The sequence below is a fragment of the Phyllobates terribilis genome, unplaced genomic scaffold (genome assembly GCF_046119375.1).
Source record: "Phyllobates terribilis strain yellow unplaced genomic scaffold, ASM4611937v1 Scaffold_9__5_contigs__length_417890890, whole genome shotgun sequence".
Classification (NCBI taxonomy): Eukaryota; Metazoa; Chordata; class Amphibia; order Anura; family Dendrobatidae; genus Phyllobates; species Phyllobates terribilis.
Genome location: NW_027362769.1, coordinates 190,883,525 through 190,904,799, shown reverse-complemented (window position 1 = coordinate 190,904,799; position 21,275 = coordinate 190,883,525). Strand labels below are relative to the sequence as shown.

The window sequence follows — 21,275 nt, the reverse complement described above, 5'->3', positions numbered from 1 at the left end:
GAACACAACACTGAGAGGGGGAATGACGGGAAATGCAATACACTGAGCGGGGGCAGGACGGGGAATGCAACACACTGAGCGGGGGCAGGACAGGGGGAATGCAACACACTGAGCGGGGGCAGGACAGGGGGAATACAACACACTGAGCGGGGCAGAACAGGGGGAATGCAACACACTGAGCGGGGGCGGGACGAGGAACGCAACACACTGATAGGGGGAATGACGGGAAATGCAATACACTGAGCGGGGGCAGGACAGGGGGAATGCAACACACTGAGCGGGGGTAGGACAGGGGGGGAATGCAACACCCTGAGCGGGGGCCGGACGAGGAACGCAACACACTGATTGGGGGAAGGACGGGAAATGCAACACACTGAGCGACAGCGGGATGGGGAACGCAACACACTGAGAGGGGGAAGGACGGGAAATGCAACACACTGAGCGGGGGCGGGACAGGGGGAATGCAACACACTGAGCGGGGGCGGGACGAGGAACGCAACACACTGATAGGGGGAAGGATGGGAAATGCAACACACTGAGCGAGGGTAGGACGGGGAACGCAGCACACAGAGGGGGAAGGACGGGAAATGCAACACAATGAGCGAGGGCAGGACAGGGAACGCAACAAACTGAGAGGGGGAAGGACAGGAAATGCAACACACTGAGTGGGGGCAGGACAGGGGGAATGCAACACACTGAGCGGGGGCGGGACGAGCAATGCAACACACTGATAGGGGGAAGGACGGGAAATGCAACATACTGAGCGGGGGCAGGACGGGGAACGCAACACACTGAGAGGGGGAAGGACGGGAAATGCAATACACTGAGTGGGGGCAGGACAGGGGGAATGCAACACACTGAGCGGGGGCGGGACAAGCAATGCAACACACTGAGAGGGGGAAGGACGGGAAATGCAATACCGGGGGCAGGACAGGGGGAACGCAACACACTGAGCGGGGGCAGGACAGGGGGAATGCAACACACTGAGCGGGGGCGGGACAGGGAACGCAACACACTGAGCGGGGGCGGGACGGGGAATGCAACACACTGAGCGGGGGCAAGACGGGGAATGCAACACACTGAGCGGGGGCGGGACGAGGAACGCAACACACTGATAGGGGGAAGGTCGGGGAACGTATCACACTGAGCGGGGGATGAATGGGGCCACACAATAGTGAGCGGGGGATGGACGGTATCTGATCACATGACTTTCTGCAGTGCGCTGTGTTCATACACCTGTATAGCGCCATCTTATTCCCCTGCTCTTTACAGGCATTATCATCTTTTTTATAGGTGTCTCGAAGTCCATCCTGGAGGCGGCAGGGCCCAGTGTACAGGACGAATGCGCTCTGCTCGGTAAGACGCCATTCTTCAGAGTCCAGTTATTGGGTTTCAGAATCAATAGCAGCAATCAGAGATCTGTCTGTAGGAAGCGGAGAGCTGCTCCTTACAGAATGATTAGGATATTGATGGCGGTGTAAGATCCGCGGTGTCATCCCGGCTGAGCAATGCCGGCGTGTAAGACGGGGCCCAGGTCCCATGGACGTCCAAAGACCTATTGGAAATCTGTGCAGATCGTTGGGTTTATGAGACTCAGAGGCCGAGAAAAGTGACTCCCCCAGAACCGTCGTCAAAACCCCACAAATAAAAGTGATGAGGGAAGAGGAAGAAGAGCCCCCAAAAAGGAAGCGGCACCTGCGGGGGCCACAGACAACCGCTCTCTTCTTCTCCCTCCTGTCTGAGTCTCTTAGGCTACAGTCACACTATCAGTATTCGGTCAGTATTTTACCTAAGTATTTGTAACCAGGAGAGGAACAAATCAGAGGAAATGTATAATAGAAACACGTCACCACTTCTGTATTTATCACCCACTCCGGGCTTTGGCTTACAAATACTGAGGAAAAATACTGACCAAATACTGATAGTGGGGCCGTAGCCTTAGTTCTGCTTGTGTCCTCGTCACTTCTGGTCCCTGCAGCAGAGACGAGGGGAGCCGGGTGTGGGCGTAGACGAGGGGAGCCGGGTGTGGCCGTAGACGAGGAGAGCCGGGTGTGGTCGTAGACGAGGGGAGCCAAGTGGGGCGTTAACACACAGAGAGCCGGGTGGGGCTGTTACAGGTGAGTAGCCACATGGGGCCAAAGGAAAGACATCAGCACCACCAGTATCTGATCCTTCTGGCAGGAGGAACAAGATGAGCACGGCCTGAGCCCTATAAAATGACCTTGAGCAGCTACTGGTGCCCACACTGTCAGAATCAGACACCATGATGGTGGCACAAGGGCCCGGCGGCCTATGATGGGACCAATGCTCACAGTCCAGCACCGTGCAGCTAGATTGGCCGTCACCATGAACCTCAGAGTTGTCAGGTCCACCACTGATCCTCACACTGGACACAAGTGTCTGAAGACCCCGCGGTGTGCCCGGCCTGGCGGTCGTCAGTGGTGGTCTGGGGAGGCATACAGTATCCTCGGAGGGTCACACAAACCTCCATGTGATAGCAGCGGTGCCCTGACTGCTTCCAGGTGGCAGGTGAGATCCGCGGGATCTGGGATCCATCCCTCATGGTTGATGATTTTGGTTTCAGTCATTGCTGATAACAAATTACACGATTTTTCAGGATAGATTTGACTCTTGACTCTGATGTGAGACTTCCACGTGGCCGTCGCTGCTCTGAGCCGTGGATGATCCGTGGTTCTTACATCAAATCTCACATGAGAAATGATTGAATCCGCAGCCCCCCAGAACAAGAAGAGCAGCCACATCACCACCCAGGGCGGAAACCTCCTCTGCAGGAAGATTCTTCATGTGGTCGGCAGGAATTCAGCAGAAGGAATCAAGGACTTAGTATCCGAGTCTCTCAAGGAGTGCGGGAACCTGGGGGTCTCATCGGTGGCGTTCCCGGCCATAGGGACAGGTCTGACTTCCATCATATCCGTCTTCTCATTACTGTCATGGTTGTCCTCCTCTTGGGGAAATTTAGCAAAATCTGCTAGAAGCGCACCACAAATAACCTGCGGTGCGAGCTCCGCATTTACCACCATCACACCCATCAGATTTCCTAATGACGGACGTCCTGCAGGGGAACATGGCCGTCAGTAATGTCACCAATGTCACCCGAGACGAGAAGTAATAGCCTGACACTTGTCACACTTTACTTTGACACATGCTCCATTTTCATAAATTTTTCAGACTTGGCAAAATATTGATTGTCTCCTGGAAAGAGTCCAGTGTCTCACGAAAGGAAGCAGTCACCGGGGCGGTGCAGGGATCTGATACTGTCACCGGTCACAGAGATCACGGCTGTAATCACGTGTGTGTCAAACTGATCTCTGTGTGATGACCGGTGACCGCCCCGGTGACTGGAGTGATCTGGATGAGAAGCCCCCACACATTGTGAGTGATCCCCTCCATGGATGAGAAGCCCCCACACATTGTGAGTGATCCCCTCCAAGGATGAGAACCCCCACACATTGTGAGTGATCCCCTCCATGGATGAGAAACCCCCACACATTGTGAGTGATCCCCTCCATGGATGAGAAACCCCCACACATTGTGAGTGATCCCCTCCATGGATGAGAAACCCCCACACATTGTGAGTGATCCCCTCCATGGATGAGAAGCCCCGCACATTGTGAGTGAGCCCCTCCATAGATGAGAAGCCCCCGCACATTGTGAGTGACCCCCTCCATGGATGACAAGCCCCCACACATTGTGAGTGATCCCCTCCAAGGATGAGAAGCCCCCGCACATTGTGAGTGACCCCCTCCATGGATGAGAAGCCCCCACACATTGTGAGTGATCTACTCCATGGATGAGAAGCCCCCGCACATTGTGAGTGATCCCCTCCAAGGATGAGAAGCCCCCGCACATTGTGAGTGATCCCCTCCATGGATGAGAAGCCCCCACACATTGTGTCAGTCTGAAGCCGTTTGTCCCCGACTGTAGGACGCAGTATACACCTATATATGTCCAGTCCTGAGACTGCAGCCATGTATGGATTATGTCATAGGATTAATCAATGATTGTTCCCCCATTTTCCTTCTCGTCTCCCCCATTGATTGTGGTCATTTTGCTTTTTGTGGCTCAGGTTTGGGCAATGTGTCGGCGGCTTTGGTGGCCGATATCATCTTAGAGGTGGTAACAGAATTTGCCAAGTCCAGATCGGCTCCGAGTCTTCAGACGGTGAAGGTGGTGATATTCCAGCAGCAAATGCTGAAGGACTTCTACACGAGCATGAAGAAGAAGGAGGGCGGCGACCTGCCCAAGGCCACGTCCATGATCTCCAGGTTCACCAGCTGTGAGTCCTCCACTTGGCACCATAGCAGGGTAAAGGGACGGGGTCAGATGTACAGTGGGTACAGAAAGTATTCAGACCCCTTTACATTTTTCACTCTTTGTTTCATTGCAGCCATTTGGTAAATTCTAAAAAGTTCATTTTTTTCCTCATTAAAGTCCACTCTGCACCCCATCGTGACCGAAAAAACCCCCCAGAAATGTAGAATTTTTTGCAAATTTATTAAAAAAGAAAAACTGAAATATCACATGGTCATAAGTATTCAGACCCTTTGCTCAGTATTGAGTAGAAGCCCCCTTTTGAGCTAGTACAGCCATGAGTCTTCTTGGGAATGATGCAACAAGTTTTTCACCCCTGGATTTGGGGATCCTCGGCCATTCTTCCTGGCAGATCCTCTCCAGTTCCGTCAGGTTGGATGGTGAACGTTGGTGGACGGCCATTTTCAGGTCTCTCCAGAGACGCTCCATTGGGTTTAGGTCAGGGCTCTGGCTGGGCCGGTCAAGAATGGTCACTGAGTTGTTCTGAAGCCTCTCCTTTGTTATTTTAGCTGTTTGCTTAGGGTCATTGTCTTGTTGGAAGGTGAACCTTCAGCCTAGTCTGAGGTCCAGAGCACTCTGGAAGAGGTTTTCATCCAGGATATCTCTGTACTTGGCCGCATTCATGTTTCCTTCAATTGCAACCAGTCGTCCTGTTCCTGCAGCTGAAAAACACCCCCATAGCATGATGCTGCCACCACCATGTTTCACTGTTGGGATTGTATTGGGCAGGTGATGAGCAGTGCTTTGTTTTCTCCATACATACCGCTTAGAATTATCACCAAAAAGTTCTATCTTCGTTTCATCAGACCAGAGAATCTTATTTCTCATAGTCTGGGAGTCATTCATGTGTTTTTGAGCAAACTCCATGAAGGCTTTCATATATCTTGCACTGAAGAGAGGCTTCCGACGGGCCACTCTGCCATAAAGGCCCGACTGGTGGAGGGCTGCAGTGATAGTTGACTTTGTGGAACTTTCTCCCATCTCCCTACTGCATCTCTGGAGCTCAGCCACAGTGATCTTGGGGACTCCAATGAAGGAGTAGAACCATCTCAAGGAGGATCACAAGGAAATGGACAGCATGCGACTTAAATATGAGTGTCTGAGCAAAGGGGCTGAATACTTATATGTGATATTTCATTTTTTCTTTTTTAATAATTTTGCAAAAATTTCTACATTTGTTTTTTTTTTTTCAGTCAAGATGGGGTGCAGAGTGGACTTTAAGGAGAAAAAAATGAACTTTTTAGAATTTACCAAATGGCTGCAATGAAACCAAGAGTGAACAATGTAAAGGGGTCTGAATACTCTCCGGACCCACTGTAGATATTCACCACTCATGGTGTGTGGCTTGCTGTCAGTATGGCACAGTAGCGGGCAGATCAGTATTATTGGTGGGGTTCTGATTTCCCTCCTATCTGGAGAGCGGGCAGAGATGTGCGGAGCCCCTGATAAATGCCGCAGTTTTCCATGACCTAATATCAGACGGTGACGTTATGACTTTTCTGTAACGCAGCGTTCCTCAGTTTCTTCACATCAAGAACCGACGAGGAGGAGAAGGAACCAAGAGTGTTCGAGTTATGTGAGAACATCGAGCCGGCAATATTCCACCTGTGCGCAGAGACCAAGAAAGCCGTGAGTGACACCCGGTCCTGGCTCCAGAACCTCATCCTGAAGGAACAGGACGAGAACCCGATCAGCGATGAATGGATCCTGGAGTTTGATGAGCAGGACCACCACACCTTGTGCCAGGACCAAAGGAGGCTCGGAGTCGTTGTGTCTTTCCAATCTCCTGGATCCAAGGTTTTGATCAGCGGCCTGACCCGAGACGTCCTTGAAATGACCAACAAGATCCAGGACATGATCAATAAGGTGCGGAAGAAGAAGACCAGGGAGCGGGAGGCCGAGCTCTGCAGCAACCTGGTGGAATGGAGGTACCACGACGGAAACAAGACTTGTGGATTTGACCGAATGGCAAATCTGAAGCTGGAGAAGGCCCTGAACTCCAAGACACAAAGCGTGAAGATCAACATGAAGGGGGTGACCTACAGCGTAGTGATGGAGCTGAAGAGCATGATGCACCCCGACGGCACGGAGATGAGGATAGAGCGCGTATCCAAGCACGGTAATCACTGAGCGCGTATCCAAGCACGGCAATCACTGAGCGCGTATCCAAGCACGGTAATCACTGAGCGCGTATCCAAGCACGGCAATCACTGAGCGCGTATCCAAGCACGGCAATCACTGAGCGCGTATCCAAGCATGGCAATCACTGAGCGCGTATCCAAGCACGGCAATCACTGAGCACGTATCCAAGCACGGCAATCACTGAGCGCGTATCCAAGCACGGCAATCACTGAGCGCGTATCCAAGCATGGTAATCACTGAGCGCGTATCCAAGCACGGCAATCACTGAGCACGTATCCAAGCACGGCAATCACTGAGCACGTATCCAAGCACGGCAATCACTGAGCGCGTATCCAAGCACGACAATCACTGAGCGTGTATCCAAGCATGACAATCACTGAGCGCGTATCCAAGCACGGTAATCACTGAGCACGTATCCAAGCACGGCAATCACTGAGCGCGTATCCAAGCACGACAATCACTGAGCGCGTATCCAAGCACGGTAATCACTGAGCACGTATCCAAGCACGGCAATCACTGAGCGCGTATCCAAGCACGGCAATCACTGAGCGCGTATCCAAGCACGGCAATCACTGAGCGCGTATCCAAGCACGGCAATCACTGAGCGCGTATCCAAGCACGGCAATCACTGAGCGCGTATCCAAGCACGGCAATCACTGAGCGCGTATCCAAGCACGGCAATCACTGAGCGCGTATCCAAGCACGGTAATCACTGAGCGCGTATCCAAGCACGGCAATCACTGAGCGCGTATCCAAGCACGGCAATCACTGAGCGCGTATCCAAGCACGGTAATCACTGAGCACGTATCCAAGCACGGCAATCACTGAGCGCGTATCCAAGCACGGCAATCACTGAGCGCGTATCCAAGCACGGCAATCACTGAGCGCGTATCCAAGCACGGTAATCACTGAGCCGTATCCAAGCACGGTAATCACTGAGCGCGTATCCAAGCACGGTAATCACTGAGCGCGTATCCAAGCACGGTAATCACTGAGCGCGTATCCAAACACGGTAATCACTGAGCGCTTATTCAAGCACGGTAATCACTGAGCGCGTATCCAAACACGGTAATCACTGAGCGCGTATCCAAGCACGGTAATCACTGAGTATCTAATCATGGTAGCCATTGAGCACGTATCTAAGCATAATGCCCAGGGCTGAGCTATATATTCCCGATGCCTTGGCACTGACGCTTGGTAACGTGATCGTGTTACGCCTCTCTCGATACATTACAATATCCTGCCGGCCTGAGAAGCCGCTGATTGACATTGTGCTGCCACTTACACTATGATCTATAGGTGCTGCCAGATCCTCCTCCACTGGTGACTCTCCTAGTTTTACTTCCCCGAAAAAATACGGTGCTGCATATTATTATTGCCCATGGGGCGCAACGTTACATTTCCCCACACTGGGCATCAACATGACGGATGAGGGTCAAACACTCAGATCCGAGTCATCCTGCAACTTGTGATCCTCCTCCATTGCCTGCGCGGTACTGCTCCCATCATCTGAATAATAGCGGCCATGAACCTCGGGGCCACCGCTGCACTGATAACCGGGGACCATTCAGAGTAGCCGACACTCACCACAACTCTCCTGGTGCGGCTCCTCTCTGTAGTCACACGCTCTGTATATACTATATATCCACAGCTCCTCTCTGTAGTCACACGCTTTGTATATACTATATATCCACACAGCTCCTCACTGTAGTCACACGCTCTGTATATACTATATATCCACAGCTCCCCTCTGTAGTCACACGCTCTGTATATACTATATATCCACAGCTCCCCTCTGTAGTCACACGCTCTGTATATACTATATATCCACAGCTCCTCACTGTAGTCACACGCTCTGTATATACTATATATCCACAGCTCCCCTCTGTAGTCACACGCTCTGTATATACTATATATCCACAGCTCCCCTCTGTAGTCACACGCTCTGTATATACTATATATCCACAGCTCCTCACTGTAGTCACACGCTCTGCATATACTATATATCCACAGCTCCCCTCTGTAGTCACACGCTCTGTATATAATATATATCCACAGCTCCTCTCTGTAGTCACACGCTCTGTATATACTATATATCCACAGCTCCCCTCTGTAATCACACGCTCTGTATATACTATATATCCACAGCTCCCCTCTGTAGTCACACGTTCTGTATATACTATATATCCACAGCTCCTCTCTGTAGTCACACGCTCTGTATATACTATATATCCACAGCACTCCTCTGTAGTCACACGCTCTGTATATACTATATATCCACAGCTCCCCTCTGTAGTCACACGCTCTGTATATACTATATATCCACAGCTCCCCTCTGTAGTCACACGCTCTGTATATACTATATATCCACAGCTCCCCTCTGTAGTCACACGCTCTGTATATACTATATATCCACAGCTCCTCACTGTAGTCACACGCTCTGCATATACTATATATCCACAGCTCCCCTCTGTAGTCACACGCTCTGTATATAATATATATCCACAGCTCCCCTCTGTAGTCACACGCTCTGTATATACTATATATCCACAGCTCCTCACTGTAGTCACACGCTCTGTATATACTATATATCCACAGCTCCCCTCTGTAGTCACACGTTCTGTATATACTATATATCCACAGCTCCTCTCTGTAGTCACACGCTCTGTATATACTATATATCCACAGCTCTCCTCTGTAGTCACACGCTCTGTATATACTATATATCCACACAGCTCCTCACTGTAGTCACACGCTCTGTATATACTATATATCCACAGCTCCCCTCTGTAGTCACACGCTCTGTATATACTATATATCCACAGCTCCCCTCTGTAGTCACACGCTCTGTATATACTATATATCCACAGCTCCTCACTGTAGTCACACGCTCTGTATATACTATATATCCACAGCTCCCCTCTGTAGTCACACGCTCTGTATATACTATATATCCACAGCTCCCCTCTGTAGTCACACGCTCTGTATATACTATATATCCACAGCTCCTCACTGTAGTCACACGCTCTGCATATACTATATATCCACAGCTCCCCTCTGTAGTCACACGCTCTGTATATAATATATATCCACAGCTCCTCTCTGTAGTCACACGCTCTGTATATACTATATATCCACAGCTCCCCTCTGTAATCACACGCTCTATATATACTATATATCCACAGCTCCCCTCTGTAGTCACACGTTCTGTATATACTATATATCCACAGCTCCTCTCTGTAGTCACACGCTCTGTATATACTATATATCCACAGCTCTCCTCTGTAGTCACACGCTCTGTATATACTATATATCCACACAGCTCCTCACTGTAGTCACACGCTCTGTATATACTATATATCCACAGCTCCCCTCTGTAGTCACACACTCTGTATATACTATATATCCACACAGCTCCTCACTGTAGTCACACGCTCTGTATATACTATATATCCACAGCTCCCCTCTGTAGTCACACGCTCTGTATATACTATATATCCACAGCTCCTCTCTGTAGTCACACGCTCTATATATACTATATACCCACAGCTCCTCTCTGTAGTCACACGCTCTGTATATACTATATATCCACAGCTCCCCTCTGTAGTCACACGCTCTGTATATACTATATATCCACAGCTCCTCACTGTAGTCACACGCTCTGCATATACTATATATCCACAGCTCCCCTCTGTAGTCACACGCTCTGTATATAATATATATCCACAGCTCCCCTCTGTAGTCACACGCTCTGTATATACTATATATCCACAGCTCCTCACTGTAGTCACACGCTCTGTATATACTATATATCCACAGCTCCCCTCTGTAGTCACACGTTCTGTATATACTATATATCCACAGCTCCTCTCTGTAGTCACACGCTCTGTATATACTATATATCCACAGCTCTCCTCTGTAGTCACACGCTCTGTATATACTATATATCCACACAGCTCCTCACTGTAGTCACACGCTCTGTATATACTATATATCCACAGCTCCCCTCTGTAGTCACACGCTCTGTATATACTATATATCCACAGCTCCCCTCTGTAGTCACACGCTCTGTATATACTATATATCCACAGCTCCTCACTGTAGTCACACGCTCTGTATATACTATATATCCACAGCTCCCCTCTGTAGTCACACGCTCTGTATATACTATATATCCACAGCTCCCCTCTGTAGTCACACGCTCTGTATATACTATATATCCACAGCTCCTCACTGTAGTCACACGCTCTGCATATACTATATATCCACAGCTCCCCTCTGTAGTCACACGCTCTGTATATAATATATATCCACAGCTCCTCTCTGTAGTCACACGCTCTGTATATACTATATATCCACAGCTCCCCTCTGTAATCACACGCTCTATATATACTATATATCCACAGCTCCCCTCTGTAGTCACACGTTCTGTATATACTATATATCCACAGCTCCTCTCTGTAGTCACACGCTCTGTATATACTATATATCCACAGCTCTCCTCTGTAGTCACACGCTCTGTATATACTATATATCCACACAGCTCCTCACTGTAGTCACACGCTCTGTATATACTATATATCCACAGCTCCCCTCTGTAGTCACACACTCTGTATATACTATATATCCACACAGCTCCTCACTGTAGTCACACGCTCTGTATATACTATATATCCACAGCTCCCCTCTGTAGTCACACGCTCTGTATATACTATATATCCACAGCTCCTCTCTGTAGTCACACGCTCTATATATACTATATACCCACAGCTCCTCTCTGTAGTCACACGCTCTGTATATACTATATATCCACAGCTCCCCTCTGTAGTCACACGCTCTGTATATACTATATATCCACAGCTCCTCACTGTAGTCACACGCTCTGTATATACTATATATCCACAGCTCCCCTCTGTAGTCACACGCTCTGTATATACTATATATCCACAGCTCCCCTCTGTAGTCACACGCTCTGTATATACTATATATCTACAGCTCCCCTCTGTAGTCACTCTGTATATAATATATATCCACAGCTCCTCTCTGTAATCACACGCTCTGTATATACTATATATCCACAGCTCCCCTCTGTAGTCACATGCTCTGTATATACTATATATCCACAGCTCCTCTCTGTGGTCACACGCTCTGTATATACTATATATCCACAGCTCGTCACTGTAGTCACACGCTCTGTATATACTATATATCCACAGCTCCCCTCTGTAGTCAAGTCACACGCTCTGTATATACTATATATCCACAGCTCCTCTCTGTAGTCACACGCTCTGTATATACTATATATACACAGCTCCTCTCTGTAGTCACGCTCTGTATATACTATATATACACAGCTCCTCTCTGTAGTCACACGCTCTGTATATACTATATATCCACAGCTCCTCTGTGGTCACACGCTCTGTATATACTATATATCCACAGCTCCTCTGTAGTCACATTCTCTGTATATACTATATATCCTCAGCTCCTCTCTGTAGTCACACGCTCTGTATATACTATATATCCACAGCTCCTCTGTAGTCACACGCTCTGTATATACTATATATCCACAGCTCCTCTCTGTAGTCACATGCTCTGTATATACTATATATCCACAGCTCCCCTCTGTAGTCACACGCTCTGTATATACTATATATCCACAGCTCCTCTCTGTAGTCACACGCTCTGTATATACTATATATCCACAGCTCCTCTCTGTAGTCAAACGCTCTGTATATACTATATATCCTCAGCTCCTCTGTAGTCACACGCTCTGTATATACTATATATCCACAGCTCCTCTCTGTAGTCACTCTCTCTGTATATACTATATATCCACAGCTCTCTGTAGTCACACGCTCTGTATATACTATATATCCACAGCTCCTCTCTGTAGTCACACGCTCTGTATATACTATATATCCACAGCTCCTCTGTAGTCACACGCTCTGTATATACTATATATCCACAGCTCCTCTCTGTAGTCACATGCTCTGTATATACTATATATCCACAGCTCCTCTCTGTAGTCACTCTCTCTGTATATGACGCGCCCCCTGGGCCGTGGGAATACCCGGAGTCAGGCCTTGTAGATGCTGGGGGTTGTAGTCACCGTGGCGGCGACCCGGTCCGTGACCCAGGGCGGTCAAACCAGGGTAGTTTGTGTATAGTCCGACTACGCCACCTGTGGAATGCGGTCAGTGGTAACCGCCGCTGCGGAGCAAGCTGATGGTGTGTGCAGCAAGGTGATGTGACTCCCCACAGGAAGAGTGTAGCTTCAGGGCAGCGTGTATGGATGATGGTGGTGATAGTGCTGGGATCAGTAATGATGACACGGAGTCGTTGCAGTGCCGTCCTAGAGTCTTTACTGGTGGCAATTATATAGGCCCCAACGGGAGTACTTGCTAGTGATGAGGGCCTGGTCAGTCTGGGAGCAATCCTAGAATCCTCCTGGCCAGGTGGAGTTGTAGGCCTGCTGTTCTGACTATACTCTTTGGCTATCCCGCTTATAGTCGTGTTGTAGCCCACGTCCCTGAGTGTAACGTGCGGCGCTCACCCGTATGGCTGGCGACTCGGATCCCGTGTATTCCTCTCTCCTCTGTGGCGGTACTGATCCTCTCGTGTGGCTGAGCCTCCGGGCTTCTGTTGGGGCCAGGAGACCTACAATCTCCTGCTGTGCGGTTTCTGCTGCTGGGTATATAATCCCCACAGCCTCGGACTCCTGTGTCCGGTTCTCTGTAAGTACTTTGGCCAGGACGAGCTCTGCCAGCTCCAGTCCTCAGCTCCTTGCTCCTTTGTGTCCTACTTGACTCCTCACTAGACTCAGACTGACTAACCCCGCCTCCAGACCCAGTTATATAGGGCAGGATCCTCCCCTTTCTGGTTTGGAGCAGGAGGTGTTGCATGTTGTGTTTCTCTGACCAGGAAACCCCTGTTTTGCTCCCAGACATGGTATTACTACCACTGTGGCAACCAGACCCCCTGGGGTGCCACATATATACTATATATCCACAGCTCTTCCACTGAAGGAAACCTCCAATCCCGTTGTCCATTATCTAAATGAAAAACAGTAAAGAATAATAAAGGATCGGGAAGAATTAAGGTTTATGGGCTTTGAACGTCTTGTTTCAGTTCCTCGAGTCCTCTGGTCTTATTTAACCACCTGACAATAATGAAATCCTCCTCATTAGCCTCTGTACACACAGGGAGAATGCGGCTGCAGGAAGCTCCCAGTGCAGATTCACACTCCGCAGCCACAACTCCTGTTTTTTAACTCCCCCCTTGTTCACGAGTCGTTTAGTATTGAAGCCTCAGACTGAGAAAACATTAAAAAGCGAATATACAAAGCCATCGCGTTTCTAATACTGGTTCCTCTTCCAGGACAATTCGAGCTGCCGTCTGGTTGGACCCCAATGACCAACAATGATGTGACCGTGGTTGTGGTCCCGGCTGGAAGTCAAGAATACAAAGATGTGGAGACGCAATTCATGAAGTCGTGTCAGATGAGAATCCTCAATGTAATGGTCCCTACACTCACCTTCTCCTACACGGGGGGCTATGGGGTAACGGCCACGTGACCAGACTGCGATGTAATGGTCCCTACACTCACCTTCTCCTACACGGGGGGCTATGGGGTAACGGCCACGTGACCAGACTGCGATGTAATGGTCCCTACACTCACCTTCTCCTACACGGGGGGCTATGGGGTAACGGCCACGTGACCAGACTGCGATGTAATGGTCCCTACACTCACCTTCTCCTACACGGGGGGCTATGGGGTAACGGCCACGTGGCCAGACTGCGATGTAATGGTCCCTACACTCACCTTCTCCTGCACGGGGGGCTATGGGGTAACGGCCACGTGACCAGACTGCGATGTAATGGTCCCTACACTCACCTTCTCCTACACGGGGGGCTATGGGGTAACGGCCACGTGACCAGACTGCGATGTAATGGTCCCTACACTCACCTTCTCCTACACGGGGGGCTATGGGGTAACGGCCACGTGACCAGACTGCGATGTAATGGTCCCTACACTCACCTTCTCCTACACGGGGGGCTATGGGGTAACGGCCACGTGGCCAGACTGCGATGTAATGGTCCCTACACTCACCTTCTCCTGCACGGGGGGCTATGGGGTAACGGCCACGTGACCAGACTGCGATGTAATGGTCCCTACACTCACCTTCTCCTGCACGGGGGGCTATGGGGTAACGGCCACGTGACCAGACTGCGATGTAATGGTCCCTACACTCACCTTCTCCTGCACGGGGGGCTATGGGGTAACGGCCACGTGACCAGACTGCGATGTAATGGTCCCTACACTCACCTTCTCCTACACGGGGGGCTATGGGGTAACGGCCACGTGGCCAGACTGCGATGTAATGGTCCCTACACTCACCTTCTCCTGCACGGGGGGCTATGGGGTAACGGCCACGTGGCCAGACTGCGATGTAATGGTCCCTACACTCACCTTCTCCTGCACGGGGGGCTATGGGGTAACGGCCACGTGACCAGACTGCGATGTAATGGTCCCTACACTCACCTTCTCCTACACGGGGGGCTATGGGGTAACGGCCACGTGGCCAGACTGCGATGTAATGGTCCCTACACTCACCTCCTACACGGGGGGGCTATGGGGTAACGGCCACGTGGCCAGACTGCGATGTAATGGTCCCTACACTCACCTTCTCCTGCACGGGGGGCTATGGGGTAACGGCCACGTGGCCAGACTGCGATGTAATGGTCCCTACACTCACCTTCTCCTGCACGGGGGGCTATGGGGTAACGGCCACGTGACCAGACTGCGATGTAATGGTCCCTACACTCACCTTCTCCTACACGGGGGGCTATGGGGTAACGGCCACGTGACCAGACTGCGATGTAATGGTCCCTACACTCACCTCCTACACGGGGGGGCTATGGGGTAACGGCCACGTGGCCAGACTGCGATGTAATGGTCCCTACACTCACCTTCTCCTACACGGGGGGCTATGGGGTAACGGCCACGTGGCCAGACTGCGATGTAATGGTCCCTACACTCACCTTCTCCTACACGGGGGGCTATGGGGTAACGGCCACGTGGCCAGACTGCGATGTAATGGTCCCTACACTCACCTTCTCCTACACGGGGGGCTATGGGGTAACGGCCACGTGGCCAGACTGCGATGTAATGGTCCCTACACTCACCTTCTCCTACACGGGGGGCTATGGGGTAACGGCCACGTGGCCAGACTGCGACATACGAAGGGTTAAATTCTGATCTTGTGTATTTCACATATAAGATTCCTGTCCGGGGTAAAATTGTCTGAACACATAAGACAAAAGTGCGACGATGGCGGAACATCTGCTGATGGATCGATCATCTGCTGAAGGATCGCTGCTCCGGTGCTGCCGCACAATATTTAGGCCCCGGTTCATCATCACTGGCGATTTCCCTCACAGATTTGATGAGGGGGCGCGTGGTGGAGTCAGATCTGACAAGGGGCGTGCGCCTCCATGCACCTCACCAGAAATCTTACTCCAGTCCCTGGGCGTGGAGGTCACCATGAATCGGAGGAGTTGTGGCATCACACCTCCCGCCACGCGCCCGTCCCGCCCCAGATCCATCCATTTTGTACAGGATGGGAGAAAGTGGCGTGAAAAAGCCAAAAGCAGAGTTGTGCCAAAATTTTGCAACTTTTGAAAGTAATTTGTGCCAGATTTCTGGTGATACCGCTCTGATGGACCGAAGTCTATATTGACCATTACTGTCGTACGGACCGGTCGCACGTGATCGGTGGCAGCGGGTGAAGGCGAGTTATCTGTGGGACTGTCGTTCCCGCACTGACAGTGTTAGACACAAGGGCTCGATGGCGTTCTGTTAGACGCTGCCACATTGTGCCGGCATATTACCGCTCTGGTAGACGCGGCCACATTGTGCCGGTATATTACCGCTCTGGTAGACGCGGCCACATTGTGCCGGTATATTACCGCTCTGGTAGACGCGGCCACATTGTGCCGGTATATTACCGCTCTGTAGACGCGCCCACATTGTGCCGGTATATTACCGCTCTGGTAGACGCGGCCACATTGTGCCGGTATATTACCGCTCTGGTTGACGCGGCCACATTGTGCCGGTATATTACCGCTCTCGTAGACGCGGCCACATTGTGCCGGTATATTACCGCTCTTGTAGACGCGGCCACATTGTGCCGGTATATTACCGCTCTGGTAGACGCGGCCACATTGTGCCGGTATATTACCGCTCTGGTAGACGCGGCCACATTGTGCCGGTATATTACCGCTCTGGTAGACGCGGCCACATTGTGCCGGTATATTACCGCTCTGGTAGACGCGGCCACATTGTGCCGGTATATTACCGCTCTGGTAGACGCGGCCACATTGTGCCGGTATATTACCGCTCTGGTAGACGCGGCCACATTGTGCCGGTATATTACCGCTCTGGTAGACGCGGCCACATTGTGCCGGTATATTACCGCTCTGGTAGACGCGGCCACATTGTGCCGGTATATTACCGCTCTGTAGACGCGGCCACATTGTGCCGGTATATTACCGCTCTGGTAGATGCGGCCACATTGTGCCGGTATATTACCGCTCTGGTAGACGCGGCCACATTGTGCCGGTATATTACCGCTCTGGTAGACGCGGCCACATTGTGCCGGTATATTACCGCTCTGGTAGACGCGGCCACATTGTGCCGGTATATTACCGCTCTGTAGACGCGGCCACATTGTGCCGGTATATTACCGCTCTGGTAGATGCGGCCACATTGTGCCGGTATATTACCGCTCTGGTAGACGCGGCCACATTGTGCCGGTATATTACCGCTCTGGTAGACGCGGCACCTCTAACCTCACGTTTCTTTCTTTGCAGATAGACAGAATTCAGAACAAGGATCTGTGGATGAATTATCAGATAAAGAAACAGGCGATCGACACCAAGAACAAGACGAAGACCAGTGAGAAGCTGCTCTTCCATGGGACCGACTCCGGCACGATAAAAACTGTAAACCAAAATGGATTCAACCGAAGCTACGCAGGAAAGAATGGTGAGACACATGGAGTATGTGACCGTCCGGGGTATGGGGGCATGTGGGGTATATGACAGCCCGGGGGGATATGTGGGGTATATTACAGCCTGGGGGGATATGTGGGGTATATGACAGCCCGGGGGGATATGTGGGGTATATGACAGCCCGGGGGGATATGTGGGGTATATGACAGCCCGGGGGGATATGTGGGGTATATGAGAGCCCGGGGGGACATGTGGGGTATATGACAGCCCTGGAGGACATGTGGGGTATATGACAGCCCGGGGAGATATGTGGGGTATATGAGAGCCCGGGGGGACATGTGGGGTATATGACAGCCCGGGAGGACATGTGGGGTATATGACAGCCCGGGGAGATATGTGGGGTATATGACAGCCCGGGGAGATATGTGGGGTATATGACAGCCCGGGGAGATATGTGGGGTATATGACAGCCCGGGGGGATATGTGGGGTATATGACAGCCCGGGGGGACATGTGGGGTATATGACAGCCCGGGAGGACATGTGGGGTATATGACAGCCCGGGGAGATATGTGGGGTATATGACAGCCCGGGGGGATATGTGGGGTATATGACAGCCCGGGGGGATATGTGGGGTATATGACAGCCCGGGGGGGATATGTGGGGTATATGACAGCCCGGGGGGGATATGTGGGGTATATGACAGCCCGGGGGGGATATGTGGGGTATATGACAGCCCGGGGGGATATGTGGGGTATATGACAGCCCGGGGGGATATGTGGGGTATATGACAGCCCGGGGGAGATATGTGGGGTATATGACAGCCCGGGGGGATATGTGGGGTATATGACAGCCCGGGGGGGATATGTGGGGTATATGACAGCCCGGGGGGGATATGTGGGGTATATGAAAGTCTGAAGCCCGGGTTAATACGTGGGGTATGTGACAGTTTGGGGGGATACGTGAGGTATGTGACAGCCTAGGGTGATAAGTGAGGTATGTGACAGCCTGGGAAGATATGTGAGGTATGTGACAGCCTGTGGGGCTACGTGAGGTATGTGACAGCCTGTGGGGCTACGTGAGGTATGTGACAGCCTGGGGGGCTACGTGAGGTATGTGGCAGCCTGGGGGGGGGGGTACATGGGGTATGTGACAGTTTGGTGGGATACATGGGGTATGTGACAGTCTGGGGGGATACGTGAGGTATGTGACAGCCTGGGAGGGGGTACATGGGGTATGTGACAGCCTGGGGGGCTACGTGAGGTATGTGACAGCCTGTGGGTGGTACATGGGGTATGTGGCAGTCTGGGGCCCGGGGGGTTTTACGGGGTTTATGGATACATGAGTAATGGCGTCTGTTTCTCTTGTCCACAGCGGCTTGTTATGGAAATGGGACATATTTTGCGGTGGATTCCAGTTATTCTGCACACGACCAGTACTCCAAACCAGACGCAAGTGGCCTGAAATACATGTACCTGGCCCGGGTCCTCACCGGAGAGTTCTGTGCCGGCCAAAAGGGAATGGTGGCTCCACCGGCCAAGAACGCAGCTAACATCACCGACCTGTATGACAGCGTCACCGATAACCCGGCCAGGCCCACCATGTTTGTGATCTTCCATGACATCCAGGCGTACCCCGAGTATCTCATCACCTTCCGCAAGTGATTTCTGCTCTTTCCCGGTGACGGTTTCATCTGTTCCCTTGTCTTAGAAGCTGGACGCCATTACCGGGGCCACGTGCTGCCACTGATGAGATCTACCTGTAGACACAGACACTCGTTCTACGGTGCCGCCATCCGATACCTCAGATCTGTCGCCCTAATGCTGTCATCTAGGCGCGCCCTCCGCCTGTTCTCTGTAGCGCTATCACAGGCCGCGCTCCTTCCTCCATCCTCTCTGACATCTTCCCCATCCTCCTTTGTTGGTTATGTATGGACATTATAACATTCTCCGCTGGTTATGGCCACCTCCGGGCCGGGTATGGCCACCTCCGGGCCGGGTATGGCCACCTCCGGGCCGGGTAAGGCCACCTCCGGGCCGGGTAAGGCCACCTCCGGGCCGGGTAAGGCCACCTCCGGGCCGGGTAAGGCCACCTCCGGGCTGGGTAAGGCCACCTCCGGGCCGGGTAAGGCCACCTCCGGGCCGGGTAAGGCCACCTCCGGGCTGGGTAAGGCCACCTCCGGGCTGGGTAAGGCCACCTCCGGGCCGGCTCTGGCTGCCTCCCTTGCCCTTTAGGTCAGTGTTGTTCTCAGTACAGCAGATGACATTGCAGGTACCGGGCGGCGCCGGGTTGTGCCGGACATAATAAGACTCTCTGAGTAGAGGAATGGTCTTTAGAGCGCGCCGACAGACTTCAAAAAAGGCGCCAACAGGATAATGAAGTGCGTGCACAAAAAGAGGCAGAAAACAAGACAAAAAAGGGGCAAAGGCAGCGATGGATCGGGGACCTCTTCTAAGCTCCTCGTAACAGCGTTATAATCTGACTAAACCTTTAATTTGCTGAACTATTTTATCTTTTGCTCGTCACCCCAAAAACTGTCAGCTGCGTCATTCAGCCCCGTCACCCAACGACTGTCAGCCCCGTCACCCCACGACCGTCAGCCCCGTCACCCCACGACCGTCAGCCCCGTCACCCCACGACCGTCAGCCCCGTCACCCCACGACCTTCAGCCCCGTCACCCCACGACCTTCAGCCCCGTCACCCCACGACTGTGAGCCCCGTCACCCCACGACTGTCAGCCGCGTCACCCCACGACTGTCAGCCGCGTCGCCCCACGACTGTCAGCCGCGTCGCCCCACGACTGTCAGCCCCGTCGCCCCACGACCGTCAGCCCCGTTGCCCCACGACCGTCAGCCCCGTCGCCCCACGACCGTCAGCCCCGTCGCCCCACGACCGTCAGCCCCGTCGCCCCACGACCGTCAGCCCCGTCGCCCCACGACCGTCAGCCCCGTCGCCCCACGACCGTCAGCCCCGTCGCCCCACGACCGTCAGCCCCGTCGCCCCACGACCGTCAGCCCCGTCGCCCCACGACCGTCAGCCCCGTCGCCCCACGACCGTCAGCCCCGTCGCCCCACGACCGTCAGCCCCGTCACCCCTCCTCGGTCATCCACTACAGTCGCATTACCTCGTGGTGACTGCAGCTACTTCGCTGATTTCCCATCTTCCATCAGACTTGGGGTTTTTTCTTCCGATCTGCGTCGGGTTTTGTGTCGGAGCGTCGGTCGGGGGAAATACATTTCACCAATTGTTTTCTTCTTTGTTCAACTGAAGTTTACAATAAAAAATATCAATGAAAGAAAAGACACGAGGATTTATTATTGTAGATGCAGTTTGAGAAAATACTCAAAACGTGTCGGGGGGACGGCGGTAACAAAGCAGCCTGGAAACGACTGAGTACAAAGGCAATAATGAATATACAGTGGGATGTAAAAGTTTGTGCACCCCTGGACAATACTACTGTTATTGTGAACAGTGAAGCAAGTTGAAGATGAAAAGATCTAAAAGGCCTAAAGTTACAGACGACACATTTCCTCTGTATTTTAGGCAAAAAAAAAAAAATAGCAATTTTTTACATTTTAAAAATTACAAAAAGGAAAATGGCCCGATGCAAAAGTTTGTGCACCTTTGGAGATTTGCGTGCTCAAGTAACTTTGACCAAGGCTTCAGATCTTATTTAGCCTGTTATGGTTATGGCTTGTTCACTATCATCGTTAGATAAGGCCAGGCCCGGCATCCGCACCCGACGCGCCCGGGCAAGTGCCGGGACCCTGAGCAGGCGGGGGGGCCC

The 21,275-nt window shown here is 51.9% G+C and overlaps 1 protein-coding gene across 1 annotated transcript in view; it reads left to right on the top strand.

The window, feature by feature from the left end:
- LOC141161964 (protein mono-ADP-ribosyltransferase PARP14-like) overlaps positions 1-20,788 on the top strand; it is a 56,108-nt gene extending 35,320 nt beyond the window's left edge. The window contains exons 11-17 of the mRNA XM_073647551.1: positions 1,294-1,356; positions 2,735-2,914; positions 4,088-4,297; positions 5,843-6,451; positions 13,855-13,991; positions 17,350-17,524; positions 18,863-20,788. Coding sequence (XP_073503652.1) covers positions 1,294-1,356; positions 2,735-2,914; positions 4,088-4,297; positions 5,843-6,451; positions 13,855-13,991; positions 17,350-17,524; positions 18,863-19,152 — 1,664 coding nt within the window. The 3' untranslated portion in view covers positions 19,153-20,788. The remainder of the gene's footprint in view (positions 1-1,293; positions 1,357-2,734; positions 2,915-4,087; positions 4,298-5,842; positions 6,452-13,854; positions 13,992-17,349; positions 17,525-18,862) is intronic.
- Positions 20,789-21,275: the final 487 nt, after the last annotated feature.